Source organism: Mchenga conophoros, linkage group LG3, assembly GCF_057382185.1.
Source record: "Mchenga conophoros isolate Kocher_MC1m ecotype Shallow Benthic linkage group LG3, M_conophoros_male_GT1.1, whole genome shotgun sequence".
NCBI classification, from domain to species: domain Eukaryota; kingdom Metazoa; phylum Chordata; class Actinopteri; order Cichliformes; family Cichlidae; genus Mchenga; species Mchenga conophoros.
This window is the reverse complement of record NC_140528.1, coordinates 51,425,085-51,447,075: the sequence shown is the minus strand read 5'-3', so window position 1 is coordinate 51,447,075 and position 21,991 is coordinate 51,425,085. Positions and strand designations below refer to the sequence as shown.

General features: G+C 40.9%; 3 protein-coding genes across 6 annotated transcripts in view; 1 reads left to right on the top strand and 2 right to left on the bottom strand.

Moving 5' to 3' along the window:
• Nucleotides 1-19,410, bottom strand: part of LOC146579349 (NLR family CARD domain-containing protein 3-like) — a 27,841-nt gene extending 8,431 nt beyond the window's left edge. The window contains exons 1-6 of one of the 4 annotated variants that reach the window (XM_085269203.1): nucleotides 19,364-19,410; nucleotides 16,923-16,994; nucleotides 7,577-7,658; nucleotides 6,783-6,893; nucleotides 6,530-6,607; nucleotides 1,877-2,067 (exon numbers count right to left, since the gene is read on the bottom strand). In XM_085269203.1, the coding sequence (XP_085125329.1) occupies nucleotides 1,877-2,067; nucleotides 6,530-6,607; nucleotides 6,783-6,893; nucleotides 7,577-7,641 (445 nt within the window). In that variant the 5' untranslated portion in view covers nucleotides 7,642-7,658; nucleotides 16,923-16,994; nucleotides 19,364-19,410. Of the gene's footprint in view, nucleotides 1-1,876; nucleotides 2,068-6,529; nucleotides 6,608-6,782; nucleotides 6,894-7,576; nucleotides 7,955-13,797; nucleotides 16,215-16,922; nucleotides 17,084-19,363 lie in introns of those variants that run through there. The other 3 variants (XM_085269202.1, XM_085269204.1, XM_085269201.1) reach the window with 3 other exon arrangements.
• LOC146579344 (uncharacterized) overlaps nucleotides 1-21,991 on the top strand; it is a 179,885-nt gene that overhangs the window by 91,671 nt on the left and 66,223 nt on the right. The window lies entirely within an intron of this gene.
• Nucleotides 17,217-21,991, bottom strand: part of LOC146579348 (NLR family CARD domain-containing protein 3-like) — a 14,381-nt gene continuing 9,606 nt past the window's right edge. The window contains exons 7-10 of the mRNA XM_085269205.1: nucleotides 21,651-21,824; nucleotides 21,230-21,403; nucleotides 20,281-20,327; nucleotides 17,217-19,695 (exon numbers count right to left, since the gene is read on the bottom strand). Of these exons, the coding sequence (XP_085125331.1) occupies nucleotides 19,163-19,695; nucleotides 20,281-20,327; nucleotides 21,230-21,403; nucleotides 21,651-21,824 (928 nt within the window). The 3' untranslated portion in view covers nucleotides 17,217-19,162. The remainder of the gene's footprint in view (nucleotides 19,696-20,280; nucleotides 20,328-21,229; nucleotides 21,404-21,650; nucleotides 21,825-21,991) is intronic.

Here is a 21,991-nt window from a genome sequence, read left to right as displayed (position 1 = left end):
CAGTTGTGTTTGATCACTTCGAGCCGATTTCTCTGAACTCTCTGGCTGAACTAGTCTCCTGTCTTAAGGACTCTATGTGTTACCTTGACACTATCTCCTCTAGTCTTTTTAAAGAAGTCTTTGACACTATTGGCCCTCATGTTTTAACTGTTATCAACACCTCTCTTTTTACGGGAGGAGTTCCACTTGATCTTAGACATACTATTGTCCACCCACTTCTTAAAAAAGACTAACCTTGATGCAACTGTTATTTCAAATTTTAGACCAATCCCTAAACTTTCTTTTCTGTCTAAAATTTTAGAAAAATTTGCTTTTATTCAGCTCCAGGCCTTTCTGGAGACTAATGCCATCTTAGAATCATTTCAGTCTGGTTTTAAAGCACCACATACCACTGAAATTGTGCTTTTAACAGTTCTTAATGGTCTTTTATGACTACCGATTCTGGTAATCACATCATTTTAGTGCTTTTAGATTTTGAGTGCGGCATTTGATACAGTGGATCATGGGATTCTGCTATCGAGATTGGAAAACTGTGTGGGCATTAAGGGTACTGCACTTAAATGGTTCAGATCCTACTTAACTGATTGGAGTTTTAAAGTTTTACTTGACTGACTTGATGACATTAAATCATGGTTCTTTTTGAATATTTTGCATATAAATGATTAAAAAACTGAGATTATACTATTCGGACCCTCTGACCTCCGTTTTTCCCTTAATGTTGATCTTGGTCCACTGGAAAAGTTCAGAATGCCGTTTGCTAAAAATTTAGGAGTGTTTCTCGATAGCTCTTTCTCATTTGAGAAACAAATAAATTCTGTTATTAAAACCAGCTTTTTCCAGTTGAGAGCCATTGCAAAAAACAAGACCATGTTGTCATCTGCCGATTTCGAGAGAGTGATTCATGCATTTGTTTCATCTAGGCTTGACTATTGCAATAGTCTCTATTTTGGTATTAACCAGGTCCTACTCTCTCGTTTGCAGCTAGTTCAGAATGCGGCGGCCCTACTCCTAACAGTCACTCGCCATTTTGAACATATCACTCTAATCCTGGCACGTTTAAACTGGTTACCAGTACGTCTTAGAATCAAAATCAAGATTTTGTTGTTTGTTTTTAAATCTCTGAATGGATTAGCTCCATCTTATCTCTTGGACCTTTTAACTAATACTTTTAACTTTTTAACTTTAAATAATACTCCAAGCAGAGTTCTTAAGTCGGCAGATAAGTTGCTTCTGGATATCCCCAGAACCAGACAGAAAGACAGATATGACTGAGCTTTTGCGGTTGCTGCCCCCAAGCTCTGGAACAGTCTGCCCCTTAACATTAGGTCTTCACCAACGCTTGACATCTTTAAAACCCGCTTGAAAACGCACTTTTATTCTCTAGCCTTCAATTGTGACTAGTCTTCCATTGTATTTTCTATGAATGTTCACCATTTTCATTATGTACAGCACTTTGGTTCAACCCGTGTTGTTTTTAAATGTGCTCATGAATGCATTTGATTTGATTGAAATTTGAAGTTTTATAACTTGTCAACTAAGTCAGGCCAGAGTAAAAGAACTATAGATGCAAAAACAACCTTAGGTCAGAAGTAAAATGGTAAATGGCCTGTATTTATATAGCGCTTTACTAGTCCCTAAGGACTAGACCCCGCTTTACACATCCAGTCATCCACCAATTCACACACATTCACACACTGGTGATGGCAAGCTACTTCTCTCTATGTCAAAAGAACATGTCACACAACAAGAAAAGGTTATCAGTATAAATGCAGTTTAGCTGGTGTAAGATTGCTGCAATCACTTTTATTTCCAAGGAGAAATGGTGCACACATATCAAAGATCCCAGTGACAGTAGCATTTACCTGTGGAAGCTTACCTGTGCTTTCAACATTCTTAAGGCGGCATTTCTCAATACAACCCAGGCAGAGATTTTCTGCATGTGAGCCAGATTGATCCCAGTTTGAGCTCACACACTGTTTGCATAACCAGTGTCCACACTTGAAGTGGACTGGATCCCTCAAAACCTTCTTACACATTAGACAGCTGTTTGGATCCACATTGGGATAACTGTAGGAAAAACAATACAAAGCCTTCATTTATATTCATGAGCAGTTTATATGATAACATAAGCAAAACAATTTTCTCAGAGGCCAAATTCTTAAATAACATTTTCAAAAAGCTTCTTCACTCTGTTAAGTTGAGGTTATGCCCTGCTGACATCTTGTCCTCACCTGTGCTGATGTTTTGCCAAATATCACTGCTAAATATAATCATGAACAAAAACTTTAGGTCAGGTAAAATTCAAGGACTATGCAGCACAGGTTAGGTTTGCAAAGTTGCATCTGAATAAACCACAAGAGTTCTGGAAAAACATCCTTTGAACAAATGAGACCAAAGTAAAGACATTTGTCCATGATGCACAGCAACACGTTTGGTGGAAACGTCTGTTTACCAAAGTATTCTAGAAACAAATGTGAGGCCATTTGTCTGACAGTTAAATATTGGCAGAAATTGTTTAATGAAACAGAACCTGTCATGTTATTAATTATACACGTGTCCACTGTATGATTCCCATCCCTGGTGCTTCCCAACTTCTGGACATACATATTTGAAAATTACAAACTTTAGCTTTTCCTTTACTGTGCAAAGAATACTGTGACAGAGGGGTGTGCTTTTCATGTGATCCGTTACAAGTCTAGTCTGGTTGGTCTCACAACTACTCTCCCAGATCTGGTTCTGGGTGTAGATGGAAGTTCTGAAGAAACTGTCACTGGAATGTCTGTGGAGCACTGCTCCCCGGATCCTGCCAATTCTGGCTCCCCACTGTCACTCTCTGTTTGGTCTGGAGGGCGTTTCATGGGAACAGGATGCCGAGGGTTCCGCCTAATTGTCCCACGAGGTCCCTCCACGAGATATGATTGTGGTGTGGTGTGGCTGTCAATAACGGTGCCACTGGCTCTCTGGTCTGTGAACTTCTTGCCATGGAGTGAGCCTGTCGAGGCTACGTGCGCGATGATGAAGGTTGTATGACCGCCTTGAGGTGACTTTTGTCGTGATTTGGCACTATATAAATAAAATTGAATTGAAATTGAATGACTGTGCCTCTTTAGTCCTACTCTCCTTCTCTCTCCGGGCGACAACCACACTATCAGGATGTGCAGGGTCAAGCAGAGATAGCAGTATTGGCACTGTGGTGCAAAGCTGTCTCCCCATCAAGAGTTGGGCTGGACTAGCCATTCTGTAGTGGGATGGCTCTGTAAGCGAGTAGAGTCAATTGTGGATCAGCAGCTTTCTGTAATAGGTTCATGACAGTCTTAACTGCCCGTTCGGCTTTGCCGTTGCTTTGGGGATATTTCAGGCTGCTCGTGATGTGACGAAAGCCATACACTTTTGCAAAATGTCCACAGCAGACTCAGCAGCAGCTTATGGTTTGTTTCCATTTGAAAGTGTATACCAATAAGAAAGCTGCGGAACCTCCCACAAGCCCAGGTCAGACCTAAAGCCTCCTTTTTAACCTGAGCGTATCTCTGTTCTGTTGCAGTGAGGGAACGTGATGCATAGGCAACGGGTCTCCACTCCTCATCCCATCTTTGAAGCTGCACACCCCCTAAGCCATACGATGATGCATCCGCTGACACATTGCAGTCACGGCTTTGGTCATACGTGGCTAACACTGGCGGTGAGGTAAATGCATGTTTCAGGTCCCAAAACACTCCATGTGTCAATGTCCCACCTCCAGCTGTTTTTCTTAGACAGTGAGTCTCTTAAAAGTTTTTGTCTCTCCCTGTAAACTGTGGAAGAAACTTTCCATGGTGGTTAACCATTTCGATTGGGTGCCCTGCATACGTGCCTGTAATGTCCTTTTTTCCCCACATGCATGGCATTTTACTTCATGTGCAGGACAATCTTGCTTTGAATGTGATGGAGCGCCGCCACATTTTTGACACGTTGCCCCTTTCTTGCTGTCTTCTCAGAACCCACGTGTTTTAGCTTGACGACTATCATTCTGGAGAGGTTTGATTCTAGCAGGCTTACGACTAATTTTGTGCACTCTATCTATGGACTTAGCATTGATAGCCTCAGCTCTAGAGTCACCTCGTAAGGAGGATTGTTGTTGCTTTACCTCTTCACTTTGCCTCGTCATCTTGATAGCTTTCTGCAGGGTCAAATCTGGGTCAAGCTGCATGCGTGCTGACAGCCGTTTGTCCATGAGACCGACAACGAGCCTGTCGCGTATCAGTTCATCATGTAGCCCTCCACAGTTGCAGTGCTCTGCTAGTGCATACAGTGCAGTCACAAAAGCATCCACCATCTCATTTTCTCCCTGTCAGCGCATGTTGAACTTGGAAAATTCGTAGATCACATTTTTTTTCACAATGAAAAAAGCCTGGAATCCATCACGTACCCCCACGTACGTTGTCCTTTGCTCAGCTGTTAAACTCAGACCGCTGTTGTGCCAAAGTAGATATCCCTGACAGAATTTGTTTCCCCTGCGTCGGGAGCACACGGGAAGTACTGATGCTTTACTTTTGTGAAAAAGTTAACAATTACTATCGTTACATTACCATTCAGTTTGAGGGTTACAACAGAGAATTGTATATATTTATTGTTCTCACGTGGTGAGGGGATTATTTTAACACAAGAACATTTTGCCTGATAATTGTTTTTATCCTCCTGTAACTTTACTGTATAAAGAGCTAAATCCTCCAAAGTTTCTGGAGTAATACCTCATAATAAGAAGTGTTTGTGTACTACAAATCAGGAATGTGGGATACTGTTTGTCCATGATTTACACAGGAGGGACAAATTGTGGCAGGATCATCCTGATATTATTTGTATCCCACTATAACTTTCCCGTATAAAGAGGTAACATCTCAAAAATTTCAGGAGTAGTTAGTCATTATAAGAAGTGTTTGTAAAGTAAAAATCAACACTCTGGGATACTGTTTGTCCTTGATTTGGACAGCGCAGCGTTTGCTCCCGACGCAGAGGAAACAAATTACAAACTACTTTGGCACGACACCAGCATTCTCAGTGCACTTTAATCCGCCATATTCTCCCTCTCATTTTCCACAAGCTCCACAAGATACAGGTTCATTCGGTCGAGGTTGCATGGATCAGTACAGGACTTCTGACACCATGCCGTGCTATTAATTATATGCGGGTCCACTGTATGATCCATAACCAACTCTTTATTTTTCCGTTCTTCTCTGTTCCACATAACATTCCATTTTTGTTCAAACCCACCGGTCTCGCCCTCTAGCTGCCATCAGGCCTAACTACACTGACTGGCTCTATTAACATCTACTGTGCAATGCAATTACACCACAGAACCATGATCTCAAACACAAAAGCAAATCTGCAACAGAAAGGCTGAAAGGAAATAATTAAGGTGTTGCAATGGTCAGTTGTCAAACTCGAGACCTAAACCTGATTGAAATCCTGTACTAACGTAAAGAGAGCTGTGGATAAATGAGTGCTCACAAACCTCAATGAAATCAAGAAATGCAGTAATGATCAGATATTTTGTGTGGTAAAACTGATGTCATTTCTGATGTCATACCACAAGGCAACAGTATCTATTTTGTAGGGACTGAAGGCATGATCTCTATGGTAGGAAGGTGAAAAAAGATATAGCCTGGTGTGCTGTACATTCTACTTGCCTAAAGTAAAGGAAAATTAATAGAGGTATGTTGCAGGGGCTTAAATGACTCATTCTGCAGAAGTACAGAGACAAACAGTGCCAGGAGCAAAATTCCAAGCTTAAGTGCATTGTAGAAAACGATATGTTTGAAGCTGATAGAAAATGTCAACAGTAAGGCACACCTTCCAGCTGTATATCTGAAACCAAGCCGGATGTAAGAAAGGTAATGTTATTGCTCACAATAGCAGGGCCTCAGATTATTGAAGTGTTCAACACATTCATATGCAGCAAACCAGATTAGGATGAAGGGAAGTTTGATAAAGTTATCTCGAAGTTTGATGCCCATTGTCCTCCTAAATATAATAAAACATCTAAGATATAAATTTTTCACTTACAAATTCAATACCAATGTGAGTCTTTTGAAACCTTTCTGATAAACCTGAAGCTCATGTACAACTTTGCTACACTAAGTGACTCTACACTATTGACATTGGGGACAAACATTCAGAAAAAAAGCTTCTGAGGGAAATCAACATGGCATTGAAAAGATTATTAAAGCATGTGAGTTTTCACATCAGTATGTCAAGACATTCAGCGAAATGGCCACAAATGCCGTCAGTGACATCTCTACTGCGGGAGCAGGTCCCAGCCAAAGAGGGAGATGCACACATGCAGTCTGAAAAAAGGATCTTTGACTGACTTGTCACAAAGAAACTAGAATTGGTGCATTAATATGAACACTGAAAGAGATATCCTGGTAAAAAAAAAAAAAAAAAAAATACTCCAATATTCCTTAGAGTTACAAAAAACAACTCAATCACTTCTAATCCTACCCTTCAGTATTTTTAAGAAACTGAGAGAAGATTTAGCAGAAATGAGAATTACCTGAGCTGCTGGTGAGTGGATTCATCACTCTGCACAGAAACTGAACTTTCAGATGTGAACTCCGTTGCACTCTGTAAACTATAAAGATATATATATTTAGTGTAAAAACTTTATAAGCATTCACTGAGCAGTCAACGCTTTGCTCAACTATTGAAACTTTTTATGGAAATGCACTTTTTTATCTATACACTGTGGTTTATTGTAACAGAAAGAGATCAGTAAGATATTTTATATTAGTAAGAACAATGTTTACTGTTTCCATTTTGATTCCTCATCTCTAAAGACGAGAGGTTCAATCCTGGATCGATCACTCTTAATGGAGACACATCTGGGACCCGTGGACTCGGCAACACTTTTCTGTGAACTAAGACGAAAGTTTATTTAACACTTTATTGATGTCGAGAGAAGTCACCTACACAAAAAAATTACACATTTAATGCAAAAACTGCAGGGGAAATCCTGAGACCACTCAACTGCACTAAAAAATTTTTTTTTTCACAAATCAAATATGCCGTCAGCAAAACACACAGGATACACATCACACATACAGTAAACGACACCCTAAACAAGTAAAACATCAGGATTTCCATTAAATCTATTTAAACATTTTACAACCCTGTTTATTAAATTGATAACACAACATATAAAATGTAAATATAAACAGAATCCAGTGACATACATTGGAATAATTGGAAATAGCACAAAGACGACACATCAAACATTGAAACTAGGAAAATGTATTTATTTATTGAACAAAGTAGGCTAGTTTTTAAATTGAATGCCAGCAGCGCATTTCAATAAGCTGAAACAGGGGTGTGTTTACTGCTGTAATACATCGTCTTTCTCTAAGAGACTGATGACACTAAGTGTTGGAAAACATTATTCTTTAAATTCCCCGGCACAATCTTTGAAGTCCCGAACCCCAACTTTACTTCTGAAGAATGTCTTGCAAATCATTTGATTTTGCATTTATTTACATTTTACACTCTTTCCCTCTGCTTTGGAAACGTGGCTACATGTGATGATTTATGAATAGTTGAGTAATACCTGGCTGATGGCTCACAAGGTTCAGAAGCTGTTGTTGAAAGCTTCCTCTTCTTCTCCTCAGACATATCTGAACATGCACCTGCTGCAGAAAAATGCATCCTTGAAATACTAATTTAATAACACAATCCTTCCTCATTGGGTTTTGAGTCATTATGAGACATTATAAGTCCAAGTTCACTGAGAAACTATCATGTTTGTATTGAAATAAGGGGTTCAACATAATCAGTGGCCTGTAGTATGAAGCAGGAGTTTAGCTTATCCAGGACTTCAGGATGAACCCTGTGTTAACCCTGCGACCCAGCTCACTTGCTGTGTATCATCCAAAGCAGGTCAAGTTTCAGATTAGAGACTAACAGGTACTAAATCACCACCTACTGAACAATCAGTTCTCCAGAAAATAGTAAAAAGTAAGAAGTGAATCACCTTCACAGTACAGAAATCCAAGGTTATTCCTGAAGGTACCTGCATAAGTCAAAATCCAGCTTTGTTGTATAGGCCTCTATACATAGGTTACAGGATCCTGCCATCACTTCAGTCTTTACTGTTAAACCCTTAAACTGCACCATGTCTGCAGCCAAGATAATAAAAGCTTTAACTGTCTGGAGCAAGTTATATCAAAATACCGGGTCTTCAAAAATTGTCAACAATGTTTTCACTGATTCTCTATTTTACAGCATGTATAAGTGTGATATAGATTATCTGATGTGGCAATACGTTTTATATGTTTTGTTTAGCCGTCCTTAAAGCCACTAAATGAAGTACAGATTTTGTTATAAGTATCTAATCTAATCTGAATCTAATCTATGTCAAACTGATGGTTTTTTTTTTTTTTTAGGCTTTTGAATTGTAAGCTTCAAGTTTCAAAGGATCCAGTTTATATTTCCAGAGCTCTGATGGGCATCTATCACCTTAGACATAAACAGCAGCACTGAGAGCAAGCTTGGTTATACAATTTTAATTAAAATGTTTGTTTTCCCATCATGTGCATTAAATCATCATATTAATGATTTTCTGCACCAACAGTGTTGGTTTTTAAGGTATTTACAAAGTTCTGATCAGAATTTTATCATCATCATGTAATGTCTCTAATAAAATGTTACACTCATAGGGATCACTTTGCGCGGTGGAAGAGTCATATGACCCATGAAACGGCTCTTTTACATTGATGCTGCCAAGACCACCCTGTTCTTGTGAACGTGTAGGGCCGGCATGGGGAATTCCAGGCCTCAAGGGCTGGTGTCCTGTAGGTTTTAGATGTGACCTTGATCCAACATATCTTATTTAAATTGCTAAATTATCTCTTCAATATGTCTTGAAGTTCTCCAGAAACCTGTTAATGAAGAGGGTGATATCTAAATCTGCAAGACACCGGCCCTTGAGGGCTGGCGTTTCCCAGCCCTGGCGTAGGGGAAACCCAAATTAATGTTTGAACTTGTTAACCAGCTTCATGTGACGGTTTATCCTGATCGCCAGCTCAGTCTGGCAGTAGCAGACTTTGTGGATTGACAAAAAGGACCCAAAATGCAGACTCCAAGGAAGAGAGAAAAAAATTTGAATGCTAACAAAAACCAAGCCGTTTAATGAGGCTGGTAAAATAAGGTACAAACAAAGGGCAAGGCAAACTGAAGTAAAACTGACATTAACCTAAACTGGGAGAACTAAACAAACAAACAAGAAGAAAAACCTAGACATGAAACTTGGAAACATGGCGTGGAAAACATGACGTGAACAATAGATGACCTGACAAAGAATGAACACACAGTCTAAATACACACAAGGATGATTAGGGGAAGTGGAAACACATGGGGAAACAGCGGACACAAGTCTGACATAACGACACAAAGGCTGTGTCCCAATTCAGAGACCGCACGCTTGAAGTACGCGCACTACGCGTACTACGTACGGTGCGTACTATAAGTACGAGAAGTGCGGAAGTGAGAGGCTTGTGAAATGGTCTAGCCTTCGTCGCACTGTTCAGGTTGCCTAGCAACCATGATACTAATCGCGAGAAACGTTACATACAGCTTTGTATGTAAGACCGGAAGACGATCAAAGCAGCCAAACGTGAGTACAGGGACAGGGTGGAGCAACAGTTTGACAACCCTCGGAGTATGTGGCAGGGACTAAACACGATCACAGACTTTAGAGGGAAAACCAGCACACCGCAGACCACGGCCTCTCTGTGTGAGGATCTAAACGTATTCTACGCTAGATTCGACACAGCGAACACCATGAGACCGGACAGTGTGCGCACCGCGGATGACGTCAGTGCGCACACTGTGTCTGAGGAGGATGTGCGGAAGTGCTTCAGGAAGGTGAACGCGCGCAAAGCTACTGGTCCGGACGGGATTCCCGGCCGCGTCCTCAGGTCATGCGCGGCTCAGCTGGCTGGAGTGTTCACGCACATCTTCAACCTTTCCCTCTCTCTGTCTGTAGTCCCAGCCTGCTTCAAAATGGCCACCATCGTCCCTGTACCCAAATCCTCCACCATCTCCTCATTGAACGACTGGCGACCTGTAGCCCTGACCCCCATCGTAAGCAAATGCTTCGAGAAGCTGGTCAGGGACTTCATCTGCTCTGCACTACCCGACTCACTGGACCCTCTACAGTTTGCATACCGCCACAACAGGTCCACTGATGATGCCATAGCCCTGACACTACACACTGCCCTGTCACACCTGGAGAAGAGAGACACGTATGTGAGGATGCTGTTTGTAGATTACAGCTCAGCATTCAATACCATCGTTCCCTCGAAGCTGGACAGGAAACTGCAGGATCTAGGACTGAGCAGCTCCCTCTGCAGCTGGATCCTTAGCTTCCTGTCTGACAGACGCCAAGTGGTCAGACTGGGCAGCATCACCTCATCCCCCATCACACTGAACACTGGTGCTCCACAGGGGTGTGTACTGAGCCCTCTCCTGTACTCACTCTACACCTACGACTGCACAGCCACTAACAGCTCCAACATCATTGTGAAGTTTGCAGACGACACTACAGTGGTGGGTCTTATCACCAACGGTGATGAGACGGCTTACAGGGAGGAGGTCAGCGCCCTGACCCACTGGTGTCAAGACAACCATCTCACCCTCAACGTCGCAAAGACAAAGGAGTTGATAGTGGACTTCCGGAGGTGCAGAGAAGTACACACCCCCATCACCATCAGCGGCGCTGCTGTGGAGAGAGTGAGCAGCTTCCGGTTCCTTGGCGTACACCTGGCTGAGGATCTTACGTGGTCAGTACACACAAACAAAACAGTGAAGAAGGCGCAGCAGCGCCTCTTCTTTCTCAGGAGACTGAAAAGATTCGGCATGAGCCCCCGCATCCTCAGGACCTTCTATCACTGTGCCATTGAGAGCATCCTCACTGGATGCATCACCACCTGGTATGGCAACAGCACCGCCTACAACTGCAAAGCTCTCCAGCGAGTAGTGCGGTGCTCTGAACGGATAATTGGAGGTGAGCTTCCCTCCCTCCAAGACATCTACAGGAAGCGCTGCCTGAGGAAAGCGGGGAGGATCATCAAGGACTCCAGTCACCCCAGCCATAAACTGTTCAGACTGCTTCCATCAGGAAGGAGGTTCTGCAGCATCCGGTCCCGTACCAGCAGACTGAGAGACAGCTTTTTCCATCAGGCCATCAGACTGCTGAACACGTCATAGACACCTCAGCTTCACTACTGGAACTTCAACATTATGCACTCCACACTGTATATAAATGCCACTTATTTTGCACATATTCAACTCTGTATATTTTATATATTTTATTATTATTTTTTTTTTTTTTTGAGGTACACCTGTGCACTACTCATGATGTCAGATCAGCATCCTGATGTGGCACACCTGTGAGGTGGGATGGATTATCTCAATATAGCAGATGTGTCCACTACCACACATTTGGACTGATTTGTGACCACTGTTTGGGAGGGATGGTTATATTGTGTATCTGGAATGAATTTTAGGTCTCTACGTCCATCCCATGGGGAATGGGAGCAAAAACAAAAGTGTTGCGTTTATATTTTTGTTCAGTGTGTGTATATATATATATATATATATATATATACATACATATATACATATATATGTGACGATTGACGAGTCAGGACGCCAGGTCAGGGGGGAGATATCATCAGCCAAGATTACCAAGATTACGTGAAGTACCCACAGAAGGTCTGCTAGATGATGTTAATGCAGCACTACGGACGATACCTACAACCACGATTACCGACACTAACAAGCTGATCTACAATACGGCAGCAGTGATCAGTGAGATGCTTGGCTACAAGTTGAACAGCCACAAGGGGCAGTACCCTCCATGGAGAAGAAGGCTAGAGGGCAAGATCAAAGTAGCACGGAGGGAGGTTAGCCAACTAACGGAGTTGCAGAAAGGTGCAGCAAAGAAGGTACATAAGAAATACAGCAAACTGTCCATACCTGAGGCCTTGGAAACTGCCAAGCAACGACTCACAGCCTTGGCCAGCCGCTTGAGGAGGTACACCAGAGAGATAGAAGGTAGGAGAATAAACCAGCTGTTCTCCACAGAACCAGCAAAGGTGTACTCTCAGTGGCAAGGGAACAATAAGAGAACAGCACCACCAAGGCTGGAGACGGAGCAATACTGGAAGAGCATATGGGAGAAGGACGCAACCCATAACGGCAATGCTCAGTGGCTTGTGGATCTGAGGGCAGACCACAGCGACCTCCCTGAACAGGGTCCAGTAACCATCACAGTGGCAGATATCCAAGAAAGGGTCTCCAGTATGAAGAGTTGGACAGCACCAGGGCCCGGCATGGTTCACGCCTACTGGCTGAAGAAGCTGACTGCACTCCACGAGCGTCTGGCAGCACAAATGAACCAGCTGCTAGTTAACGAGAGACACCCGGAATGGCTAACTGAAGGCCGGACGGTCCTGATCCCCAAGGACCCCAAGAAGGGACCGGTCCCCTCCAACTACCGACCAATAACCTGCCTCAGTACTGGAAGTCCCACAGGAGCTTAGCTCGGTCATTCTCCACCACCCTTGGGGGCATCTCCCATTTTGACCTCGGGACTTCCAGGTTATACTCGGCACAGATGTTCCTGTACACTTGGTTATGGCGTTGCATGTATGCCTTGCCTGCTAGCATCTTGCACCCTGTTGTTATGTGCTGGATTGTCTCAGGGGCATCTTTACACAGCCTGCACCTGGGGTCTTGTCTGGTGTGATAGACCCCAGCCTCTATGGATCTTGTACTCGGAGCTTGTTCTTGTGCTGCCATGATTAGTGCCTCTGTGCTGTCTTTCAGTCCGGCTTTGTCCAGCCACTGGTAGGATTTCTGGATATCAGCCACCTCCTCTATCTGCCGGTGGTACACACACATATATATACCAATATTAGGGGGGATTCGTGCACAGTCGTAAATTCCCACAGTGTGCACAATGTGCTTCGAATATTGTGCGTAGTTTTTGTTTTATACAGTGTCAGCCAGGCATCTGACTATGAAAAAATTACACTCCAAAAGACCCCGGGCTTAAGCCCAGTAAGCCGCCCCCCCCACCCCCCCAACCCCGCTCCGCCACTGGGAACCATGAGGGCAGACGAGACAATATAAACTTGACAACATAAGACACGCAGCAAGAAAACAGGGAGAGGGAAACTTAAGTACAGGGGTAGAAAACACCAAGAGAAACTAATAAACAAACGAATTTAGCTACCCTAAAGAACTTAAACATAACATCCAAATAAACTAAAACTCAAAAGGCTGGGTCAAAATATACGTTTTTAAGTTATAAAAAAATCATCTGAACATATAATGAACCCCTCTCACAAAATAAGCTTAGTAACAGTAAAAACTAGGAAAACAGGTCTCAGGATCTCTTTTCTTATAAACATAAAGCGATGATGTATATATAATCTATTAACTGAGTCGGTGTAAACCTGGTCAGTCATAGAAACTGGTCACTGTGCAGACATCACCTTAGAAACCAGCCACAACTGTGGCTGAATTCATTAATTATTCAGGTAAGCCGGTTTTGGGAAATAAAACCATGGAGACAAAGGACACGAGTCACTTCCTCTAACGACTACAATGCAATCCAAACTGTAGCTGTTTTAAGGAAGCACACTAAAAAGAGGGAAAACTCGCAAAATGAGCAAAATATTCTTCCTTTAATCAAATAACAGATATTTTAATCAAACCCAGCGGACATGCTCGCTGCCCACGTGATACACGGATCTTACTTACTTTTGTTTGAAGGACAAAAAGCCTCGTCCCGGTCCCTCCTGCCTTCGTTGTTCTTGTTTAAATAATATATAAAGTCAGGTCTCTGTTTCGTTTGCTTGTGTCCACAGATGATGGACACAGCAAATCCACGTGCTGCAACAGACTTCGGACCTCACAAGCTCCAAGTGTTTAAAAGTAATTATCGTGAATACAACTACTTAAATGAACCTAAAGTTTCATTAATGGAGTTATAGCTGTCTTTTTCTCTTTATATCGTTACGTTATAGTGAAGCACGATCCCCCCCCTACCAACACGTTCTAGTCTGTGAACCCTCAAAGCGGCCCGCATGCGCAAAAGAAGACGTCACACACAACGCGCTCTGTTTAGATCCAGACCGAACAGTATTGTTTGACTGATGGTTCTTAATATAAAGACTTCGGACATTACGTTTCCCAATTTTTCTTTAAACTATAAAGTTATCGTGTTATTTACATATGGCCTAATAATTATCCTAATTGCTGTTTTAGAGAGGAGCGGTGCTTCAAAGGATAGTTGCACATTTCTGTCAAAATCTGACAGCCGTTCACACTGTCATGCCATGATCGGATATGGGTCGCATAGGGTCAGAAAAGTCGGATTTGTTGTGGTTTCGCCTGCAGTGTGAACGTAGCCAAAGAGTGAACAGTAGACTCTCACTAAATTATATATTTTTCATCTCTGTTCACAATTTTCTGGATTTCTTTTTTGTAAGACTAAGACTGAACTTTATTTTTCCATGTTTGGCAATGTTCATATTCTGTTTAACTTGTTGCTTTTTTGAAGAAGTGATGCAGACTAATGAATCAGTCTAGTGACAAAAGTTACAAACAGTTGTTTGAAAGGAAAGCTGTTTGTTCAAAACAGAAATTGTGAATGAGTTTATTATCTAAATTAATTTGCTGCTAGGCTTTCTGTCATAGTTTTGTTTAGAAGGATTCCTGCCATGTGGGGAATGATGTAAAAAGTTTGAGAATAACTGGATTATTGCAATATCAAGTTGTGCCTTGTTCTCAGACGGACAGCAAGTGGAGAGTGATAGATGAGATGAGGAGATGGAAGGAGGAAGAGAGGCAAAGAGTGATTCACAGGCAGAGCTGAGTTTATTTCTCACTTTTGTTGCCTTATGGTTCCAAGCACTGTCGCCAAACTTTGCATTTTATTATTATCTCATAACACTTGTTCAATAAGCTACCATTTCTCCTGTGGACTTTCTAATGTCTACAGTCTCAGATCAGCACAGCCCTGCCCTCCAGCACTATAAGCAGCAGCAGCAGGAACAACATTGTACCCATCAGGTAACACATAGACTACGTTTGCTTTGCATTGCCTCGCCTCTGTCAGTGCGCCCCAGGGTGGCTGTGGCTACAATGTAGCTTGCCATCACCAGTGTGTGAATGGGTGAATGACTGGATATGTAAAGCGCTTTGGGGTCCTTAGGGACTAGTAAAGCGCTATATAAATACAGGCCATTTACAGGCCATTTACCATTGTCCCTACCTGATGACACTAATATAGTATGATATGATCCCATATTGGATTCTTGGACAATTTACAGTATATAGGTACTTCTCAATCAACACGACAAATACTAGAACTACTGATAGCTGAATAAAAGGGGAAAAAAGTCATATCTCACAGAATCCCACAGAATATAAAAAGCAATATTACAAATGAATGAGAAACATGCCTGATTAGCTACATCAGAATTTTTTAAAATAGCCAGTGCTGGTGCTTAGCTTAGGAACAGATGGTGCAGCTGCTGTGATGATTTATTATAGGGGTAGCCACAATCCAAAGCTCAGTCATTCCAAAGTAATTTGTCAGTGAGACAGGATGACATCTGTGAAGGGTAGGGTCTTTTTTCTTTAAAACAAACTAAGTTTTTTTTTTTTTTCAGAATCAGAATCAGAATCAGAATGGGATTATTGCCAAATGTTGAGCAGATTTACAACATTAGGAAATTGCTGCGGTGCTTCAGTGCAAACATAGTGTCATAAATAGCACTTAAATAGACATGGAAAAAAATAAAAGTAGGGATAAGAATTAAAAGTGCTACGTGGAAAGATATGTGCATGAGTGCAGGTGGTGATCAGTGCCAAACATAGAATGATGCAGTGACACAGCGTAGGGTCATGTGTTAGTGGTGGGAACAGTCATATGGTTATTGTTCATGTGTCCAACAGCAGAGGGGAAGAAACTGTTCTTATGGCGAGAAATTGTGAAACAAAATATTTGATTAACAAAAAATACAAAAGGACAATAAAGTTTATGGTGGCTAAACCTAGTGGGTTTAAGTGAAAGTAAAAAGCAAGTAAAGAAGAGAATTTCAATAGAAAACAATTCCCACAGGAAACAAACCAGGATGTGTTTGGCAGTTAACTGGTGGTGTTATGTTTAAGTAGCATGGGTGCAAAACACAGTTATGCTGCTCTTTGATCACACAGTGAATGAGGCTTGTAGAAAAGGGACAGAACTTGACACTGAGAACAATGTGAATAGTCTGTCAGTAGACGATCCACACCACTGCCGCCTGCCAGATTGTGTATATTATGTATTTGTATGAATTCTAGCTGTGCCAGCTGGTTTAGAATTTCACAGTTTACGAGCATCCTGTGTCGAATCTGTACAAATACAGTGACCATTAGAAATAAGTGAGCATCTGAAGGTACCCATTTATTTTATATTTATTTTGTGACTGGAAACATGATGTCATTTATTTAAAAAAAAAAAACTAAGAGGGTTTTTTTTTTTAAAGCAATACTACTGCTAAGGAATATCTTTCTCATATGATAAATGAAATGAACTGAATTCTGGTGAGAACATCAAAAATACTTTAGGATTAAGATGTAGTGCATTGTAATGATGTGTATATTTGAATAAATACACCTAAATATTGTTTGAACATATTTAGATAAATTCCTGTGTTTTCAGAGCTTTAAATTTTCCAAATTTCATCAAAACACAGTTAATACAGTTGCTTTGAGTGTACCTCCCTTACTCCTGGGTACTACTTTATCTGCTAAACAGCAGCTACCTGACTGTAGCTGTTTCTTTGGGTTTTTTTTTTTTTAAATAAACAGACATTAGTGATTTATGTGATACCAACCTGTACCACTGTGTGCCAGTCAAATCCGCATTTAACCAGGTAGGTCACAGCCTCTTGAAGAAACCTGAGGTGCTGAAAAGATATTGCAAAAGTTAACAGAACAGCAGCACTTGATGGTACAGGTTACTTTAATATTCCAGTCTATTTTTTTAAAAGCACATTTAAAACTAAATGTACATATAGAAAATATTAAAAGCAGTTTTTCATCAGTCTAACATCAGAGGAAGGGGAACAAACTTGCTGCCAATCAAAAAAGAAACACACACACACACACACACACACACACTGCTAAGGTATCTTTTATTCTCTGCTTTATTGTATACTTTACATTCAAATCGACATAAAAGAACCAGACTAATACTTAAGATAAACGCTTATCTTAAGTACATAAAGACTAGTACATAAGGAATGTTAATTCCTTATGTACTAGTGCAACTTTGCTGCTTGCTCCACTTTTACTTCATCCCGAGAGAGCAGCTTAAGCTATCAAATCAACACTGACATAATGCTTTTAAAGTAGAGAGACTCGACCATATTTACCTCGTTAATGTATCTCAAAACTTTAATGTGAGGAATCATTTTTTCCTACAACACACTTGTTTCAAAACTTTGAGTATAATTTTGATATAAAATATTGTGAGCTGGAAACCAAGAGACAAACACTTTTTTTCCTCAGGGTGGTTAGTTTTATTTCAAACTAACAACACTCCCTTTAGCTGTAAATAAATATAGTATACACTTCATGTAAAACACTTTTTTTAGCACTGATACTGTAAGCATGTTGGTCTGCTAAAGAAAGTATGTAATACAAACGCATTCATTCAAAAGATAATATGTTTAAAATGAGATCTACACCAACAGGTAACAGCCAGTGTGTAGACTTAACCTGGGCTGCGGTAAACTGCAGGTAAACTAGCAAATTAACAATGTGGCTTATGTGTAAGTACAAGAAAGAAGATCTGCTATCAACCACCTGCCTGCTTCCTGGCTGTTCGGCTACTAGTCTATTCTGTTGTTTACCACACTGTCAAACTCAATGCTAACATCATTTTCCCAGTCCTGTGTGACAAATATGTGGTTTTAGAAATCATGTTTCATTATGATGAGTCATATAAAAGGTGGCTGTAGCTCAGGTGGTAGAGCAGGTCATCCACTGATCGGAAGGTTGGTGGTTCGATTCCTGGCTTCCCCTAGTCTGCATGCCAAATATCCTTGGGCAAGATACTAACCCGAAATTGCTCTCCGATGCATCCATCGGAGTATGAATGTGTGTGAATGTCAGTTGTGAATGGGTGAATGCACAAGTTGTGTAAAGCGCTTTGAGTGCTCAGAAGAGTGGAAAAGTGCTATATAAGAACCAGTCCATTTACCATAACTCACATTACATATAATATTTTATATGTAGCATAAAAACTGTTAGGCCACTTAGTGAAGACAGGAGCTCCACGCCCTTTTCCCACAACTTGGGCACTATTCCAGAGTCAGGAGAGCTTATTTTTGACATTTTATGACAGTATTGACAGTATCCATATAGATGTGTTGGCTAAAAGTGTAGCTATTTTGCAATCAAGCAGTTGAGGGTTTAAAATAAAAGTGAAATGAAAATTATCTATGGATGTTCATTTTCCTCAAATGAACCAAATTTTTATTTATTTAACTTAATCTGTCAAGAAATCACTTCTTAAAAAACCTGAAAACATTTTTCATCACTTTAAAAACTGTATGTGTCACTAAAATAACCATATATACATATTCATACTTAAGGTTGTGTTTATAAAACAAAGTTACTAACAGAATAGTGAGCACATGTTTTCTTGTCTCATCCTCTCTGCAGGATCAACTGATCACTTCAAGAGGGCAACTTTTTTGACCTTGTGTTTGTCTGTTAAAGATAATGAACTGGTTCCTATACAGCACATTTCTGCTCTATTGGAGCACTCAAAGCACTTGTCTTATTTACCCATTCACAAAAGCACTATTTCTCTGCTCTTTCTACCTAACATTCACACTCCAACAGGTGCGGAGTGTCAGAGAGGGCGGAGTTAGTATCTTATCCCAGGATAGTTGGCATGCAGGCTGAAGCAGACTAAGATTGAACCGCCATCCTTGTAATTACTAGGTAACCTGCGCTACCACCTGAGCTACAGCCTTCTCCACAGTGCTGAGGCTTCAACTGATGTCTAGCCTTCCTGAAGTTGTTTAGCAGGCATTCATTTTCTAACCTACAGTGAAACTTCTTTCTACGGTAGCTGACAAAACAATACAGAGGAACAGGTGTGAAGTTCAACAGCAGGGTAGAGGGGATCAGTGAAGGTTGTTTTGAAGGTGTGGAGGTGAATGAGGCTACCAGAAAAAACTCTGTAAAAGGACAAAGTGCCAGCTTCCCAATCCAGATACACCCCAACCCGACTGCAGCGCAAACACTGAGATGATACACAGACCTTCTCTTTGTTGTGCTGAACAAAACAACCATCATCAGAGGAAATCAGACACCAAGACTTGTTGTTTTGTCCCAGCTTGCAGTCATCCACATCTCCTTTCCTGCCAATGCTTCTGTATGTTAACCCAACACATAAGGGCTCTGACACCTCCATCTCCAGGTAGCAGCGCTCTTTTAGTCCCTGCTCACACAGCACCTGCTGACAGCAATCAAACCTCTCTGTATGATCAGGATAAGCCTGCTCCTCCTCCACCCAGGTCACTTTTCTTTTGACTTCAGAGAGCAGCAGGTTCTTGTGAGCTGTGTTGGAGTCCAAAGTGAGCGCACAGGCATCTGGAGGTAAGAAAACACTTATATAATCAGTAAAGACTTTAATAGTATACCATTTGTCCACCACTGGCAGTATGAAGTACAGAGCTGTTGGGCAGTAATTTAAAAAAAAAAATCCATCAAAAGAAAGTTGTTCCTGAGTTAAAAGTCAACATTCTTCTCAAAATAACATTTCTGAATACACGAGTAATGTTTATTTTTCCTCTTAAAGGCAGAACCATGACAGGAATGTTTAAAATTGATCTTAAAAAGAAACAATGTATTTCTACGATTCTTAATATTTTATTGCTGTCCTTCAATATCCAGTATTTTTACATGTACCATTAGATCTAATAAGTCTAAATCCTCTCTTACAGAAAACACTATGTAAAGAGGACCCACTGAAACTGATGGTGACTGTGGTGGTGTGTGGTAGAGACTGAGGGAGGCTCCTCGCTGGAAGCTCAGGTGAAACACAGAAAGCTGCTTTAAAACAAAAGTTCTGCCACATTAACCTGAAATGAGCATGTCGTAATTAAGTCCTGTAGCATCTTAATGCCTCTAGAATTCAGACATTGAAACATTCAACAGATTCCTGTAGATACTCACATTTCTTCAATCCTGGGTGTATCCGGTGACTTCCACCATGTTCAAAACTGTGGAGGAAATTGAGTTTAAGAAATAGAAATGGAACTATTAATTAGTAATATATGCATCTATTCTGTTCACCACCCAACACCCAATATTGGTCTCTTGCTGGCTAAGAAAACAGAGTAATGATAAAGCTGAGTGCATGCTGGAGTCTGATCTTCACCAGGTAACAGAGGTGATGATTATTCAGGATTGCAGCATTTTAGCTTTAATTTCTATCCATACAGGTTGATGTATTAAATTTACTGTAGTCCAAGCTTTGCTTTGTGTTGTCGACTTTGTGCCTGTACTCATTAAAAGAAAGACAGTGTAGGGATTTGTTTGGTAGTAATGTAATAAGAGGTGTAACAAATTACCTTCTTCAGTGGGTGATTAAGTAAAATACTCCATTACGTTTAAGAAAAGTATGTTACTTTTTTGAGTAACAACCAGGGTACTTGACTTGTTAGGAAACAGAAAATTACTCTGTATCACTCTACAAGTATTACAGCACGAAACTCCAGTAAAAAGGTGGCGGTGCTCTAATCTTTAGGTGGTGAAAAGCAAAAACTAAAGTTTAAAACACTTTAGATTAAGATCAGACTTTCTTCTCCTCATTGTGATGCATCTTCTTGTAAATGGTACATATAGAAATAATAATAATAATATGTGTTCTGTTTGTTTGTTAACTAGCTGTTATTATTATTATTACTATTTTTAGTTTGTTCAAGGGCTACAAGAGGGAAATAAACTTATTCTCAATCGTTAATAGGAAATAGAAAGCATTTTGCGATGAAGACTAACAGAACATTTTGAGCTGGCTCTCATCCATTAAAAAACTTGTCAAACAGCTTCCTGGGGTGTTTCCGTGCTTGCTTTGAGCTTGGGGACCATTTTCCAAACAGTGGATGATAAAGGAAAACATTACTTGACTTGGCTGAGCCGGTATTGTGGATCATTCCTCAGCTCAGAGAGCTTCTTCTCTCCATATTCTCCTGGATAGTTGTAACTCAGGTCCAACTCTTTCAGATGTGAGGGGTTTAACTTCAGAGCTTTGACCAAATAATCACAGCCTTGTTCTGTCACCAGACACCCAGATAACCTGAGAAAAGAATAGTTTGATACATATAAATGCAGCTTTTAGAAGATTTAGAAATCCATCAGCAGGACTACATCTGTTGCATCGCTGAAAGAATAAATGGCTGCAGGAATGAGTATTTACAGGGCAGATGCTATGAAGAACAAGACCTGTGCTAAAATAACTTCTGCCCGGTGAGATCTGTTTCACTTTGTAGGAGGTTGGATGGGTTGTCTATGTTTATATTATGATACATAAACATGTAATGTACCTCAGAGTTTCCAGTCTGCAGCACTGACTCGACAGTCCTTTAGAGAGCAGCTCCACTCCTGAATCTTTCAGGTCATTGTTGCTCAGGTCCAGATCTCGTAGAGGTGAGAAGGGGTATTTGAGAGCAGCGGCCAGATGATCAACCCACTCTTCACTTACTTTACAGTCTGCTAGTCTATGGAGGGTGATGGGTGTTTATTAATTTTTATAGAAACAGATAGATGTAAAGAAAAGGCATGTTTAAAGATACTTAATGGCCAACCATGTGATTGCCATTTGTAATACAGAGGACTTGTCCCCTCTCCTTCCTCTTTTGCATTCTGGCTAATAGTCCAGTTCGCT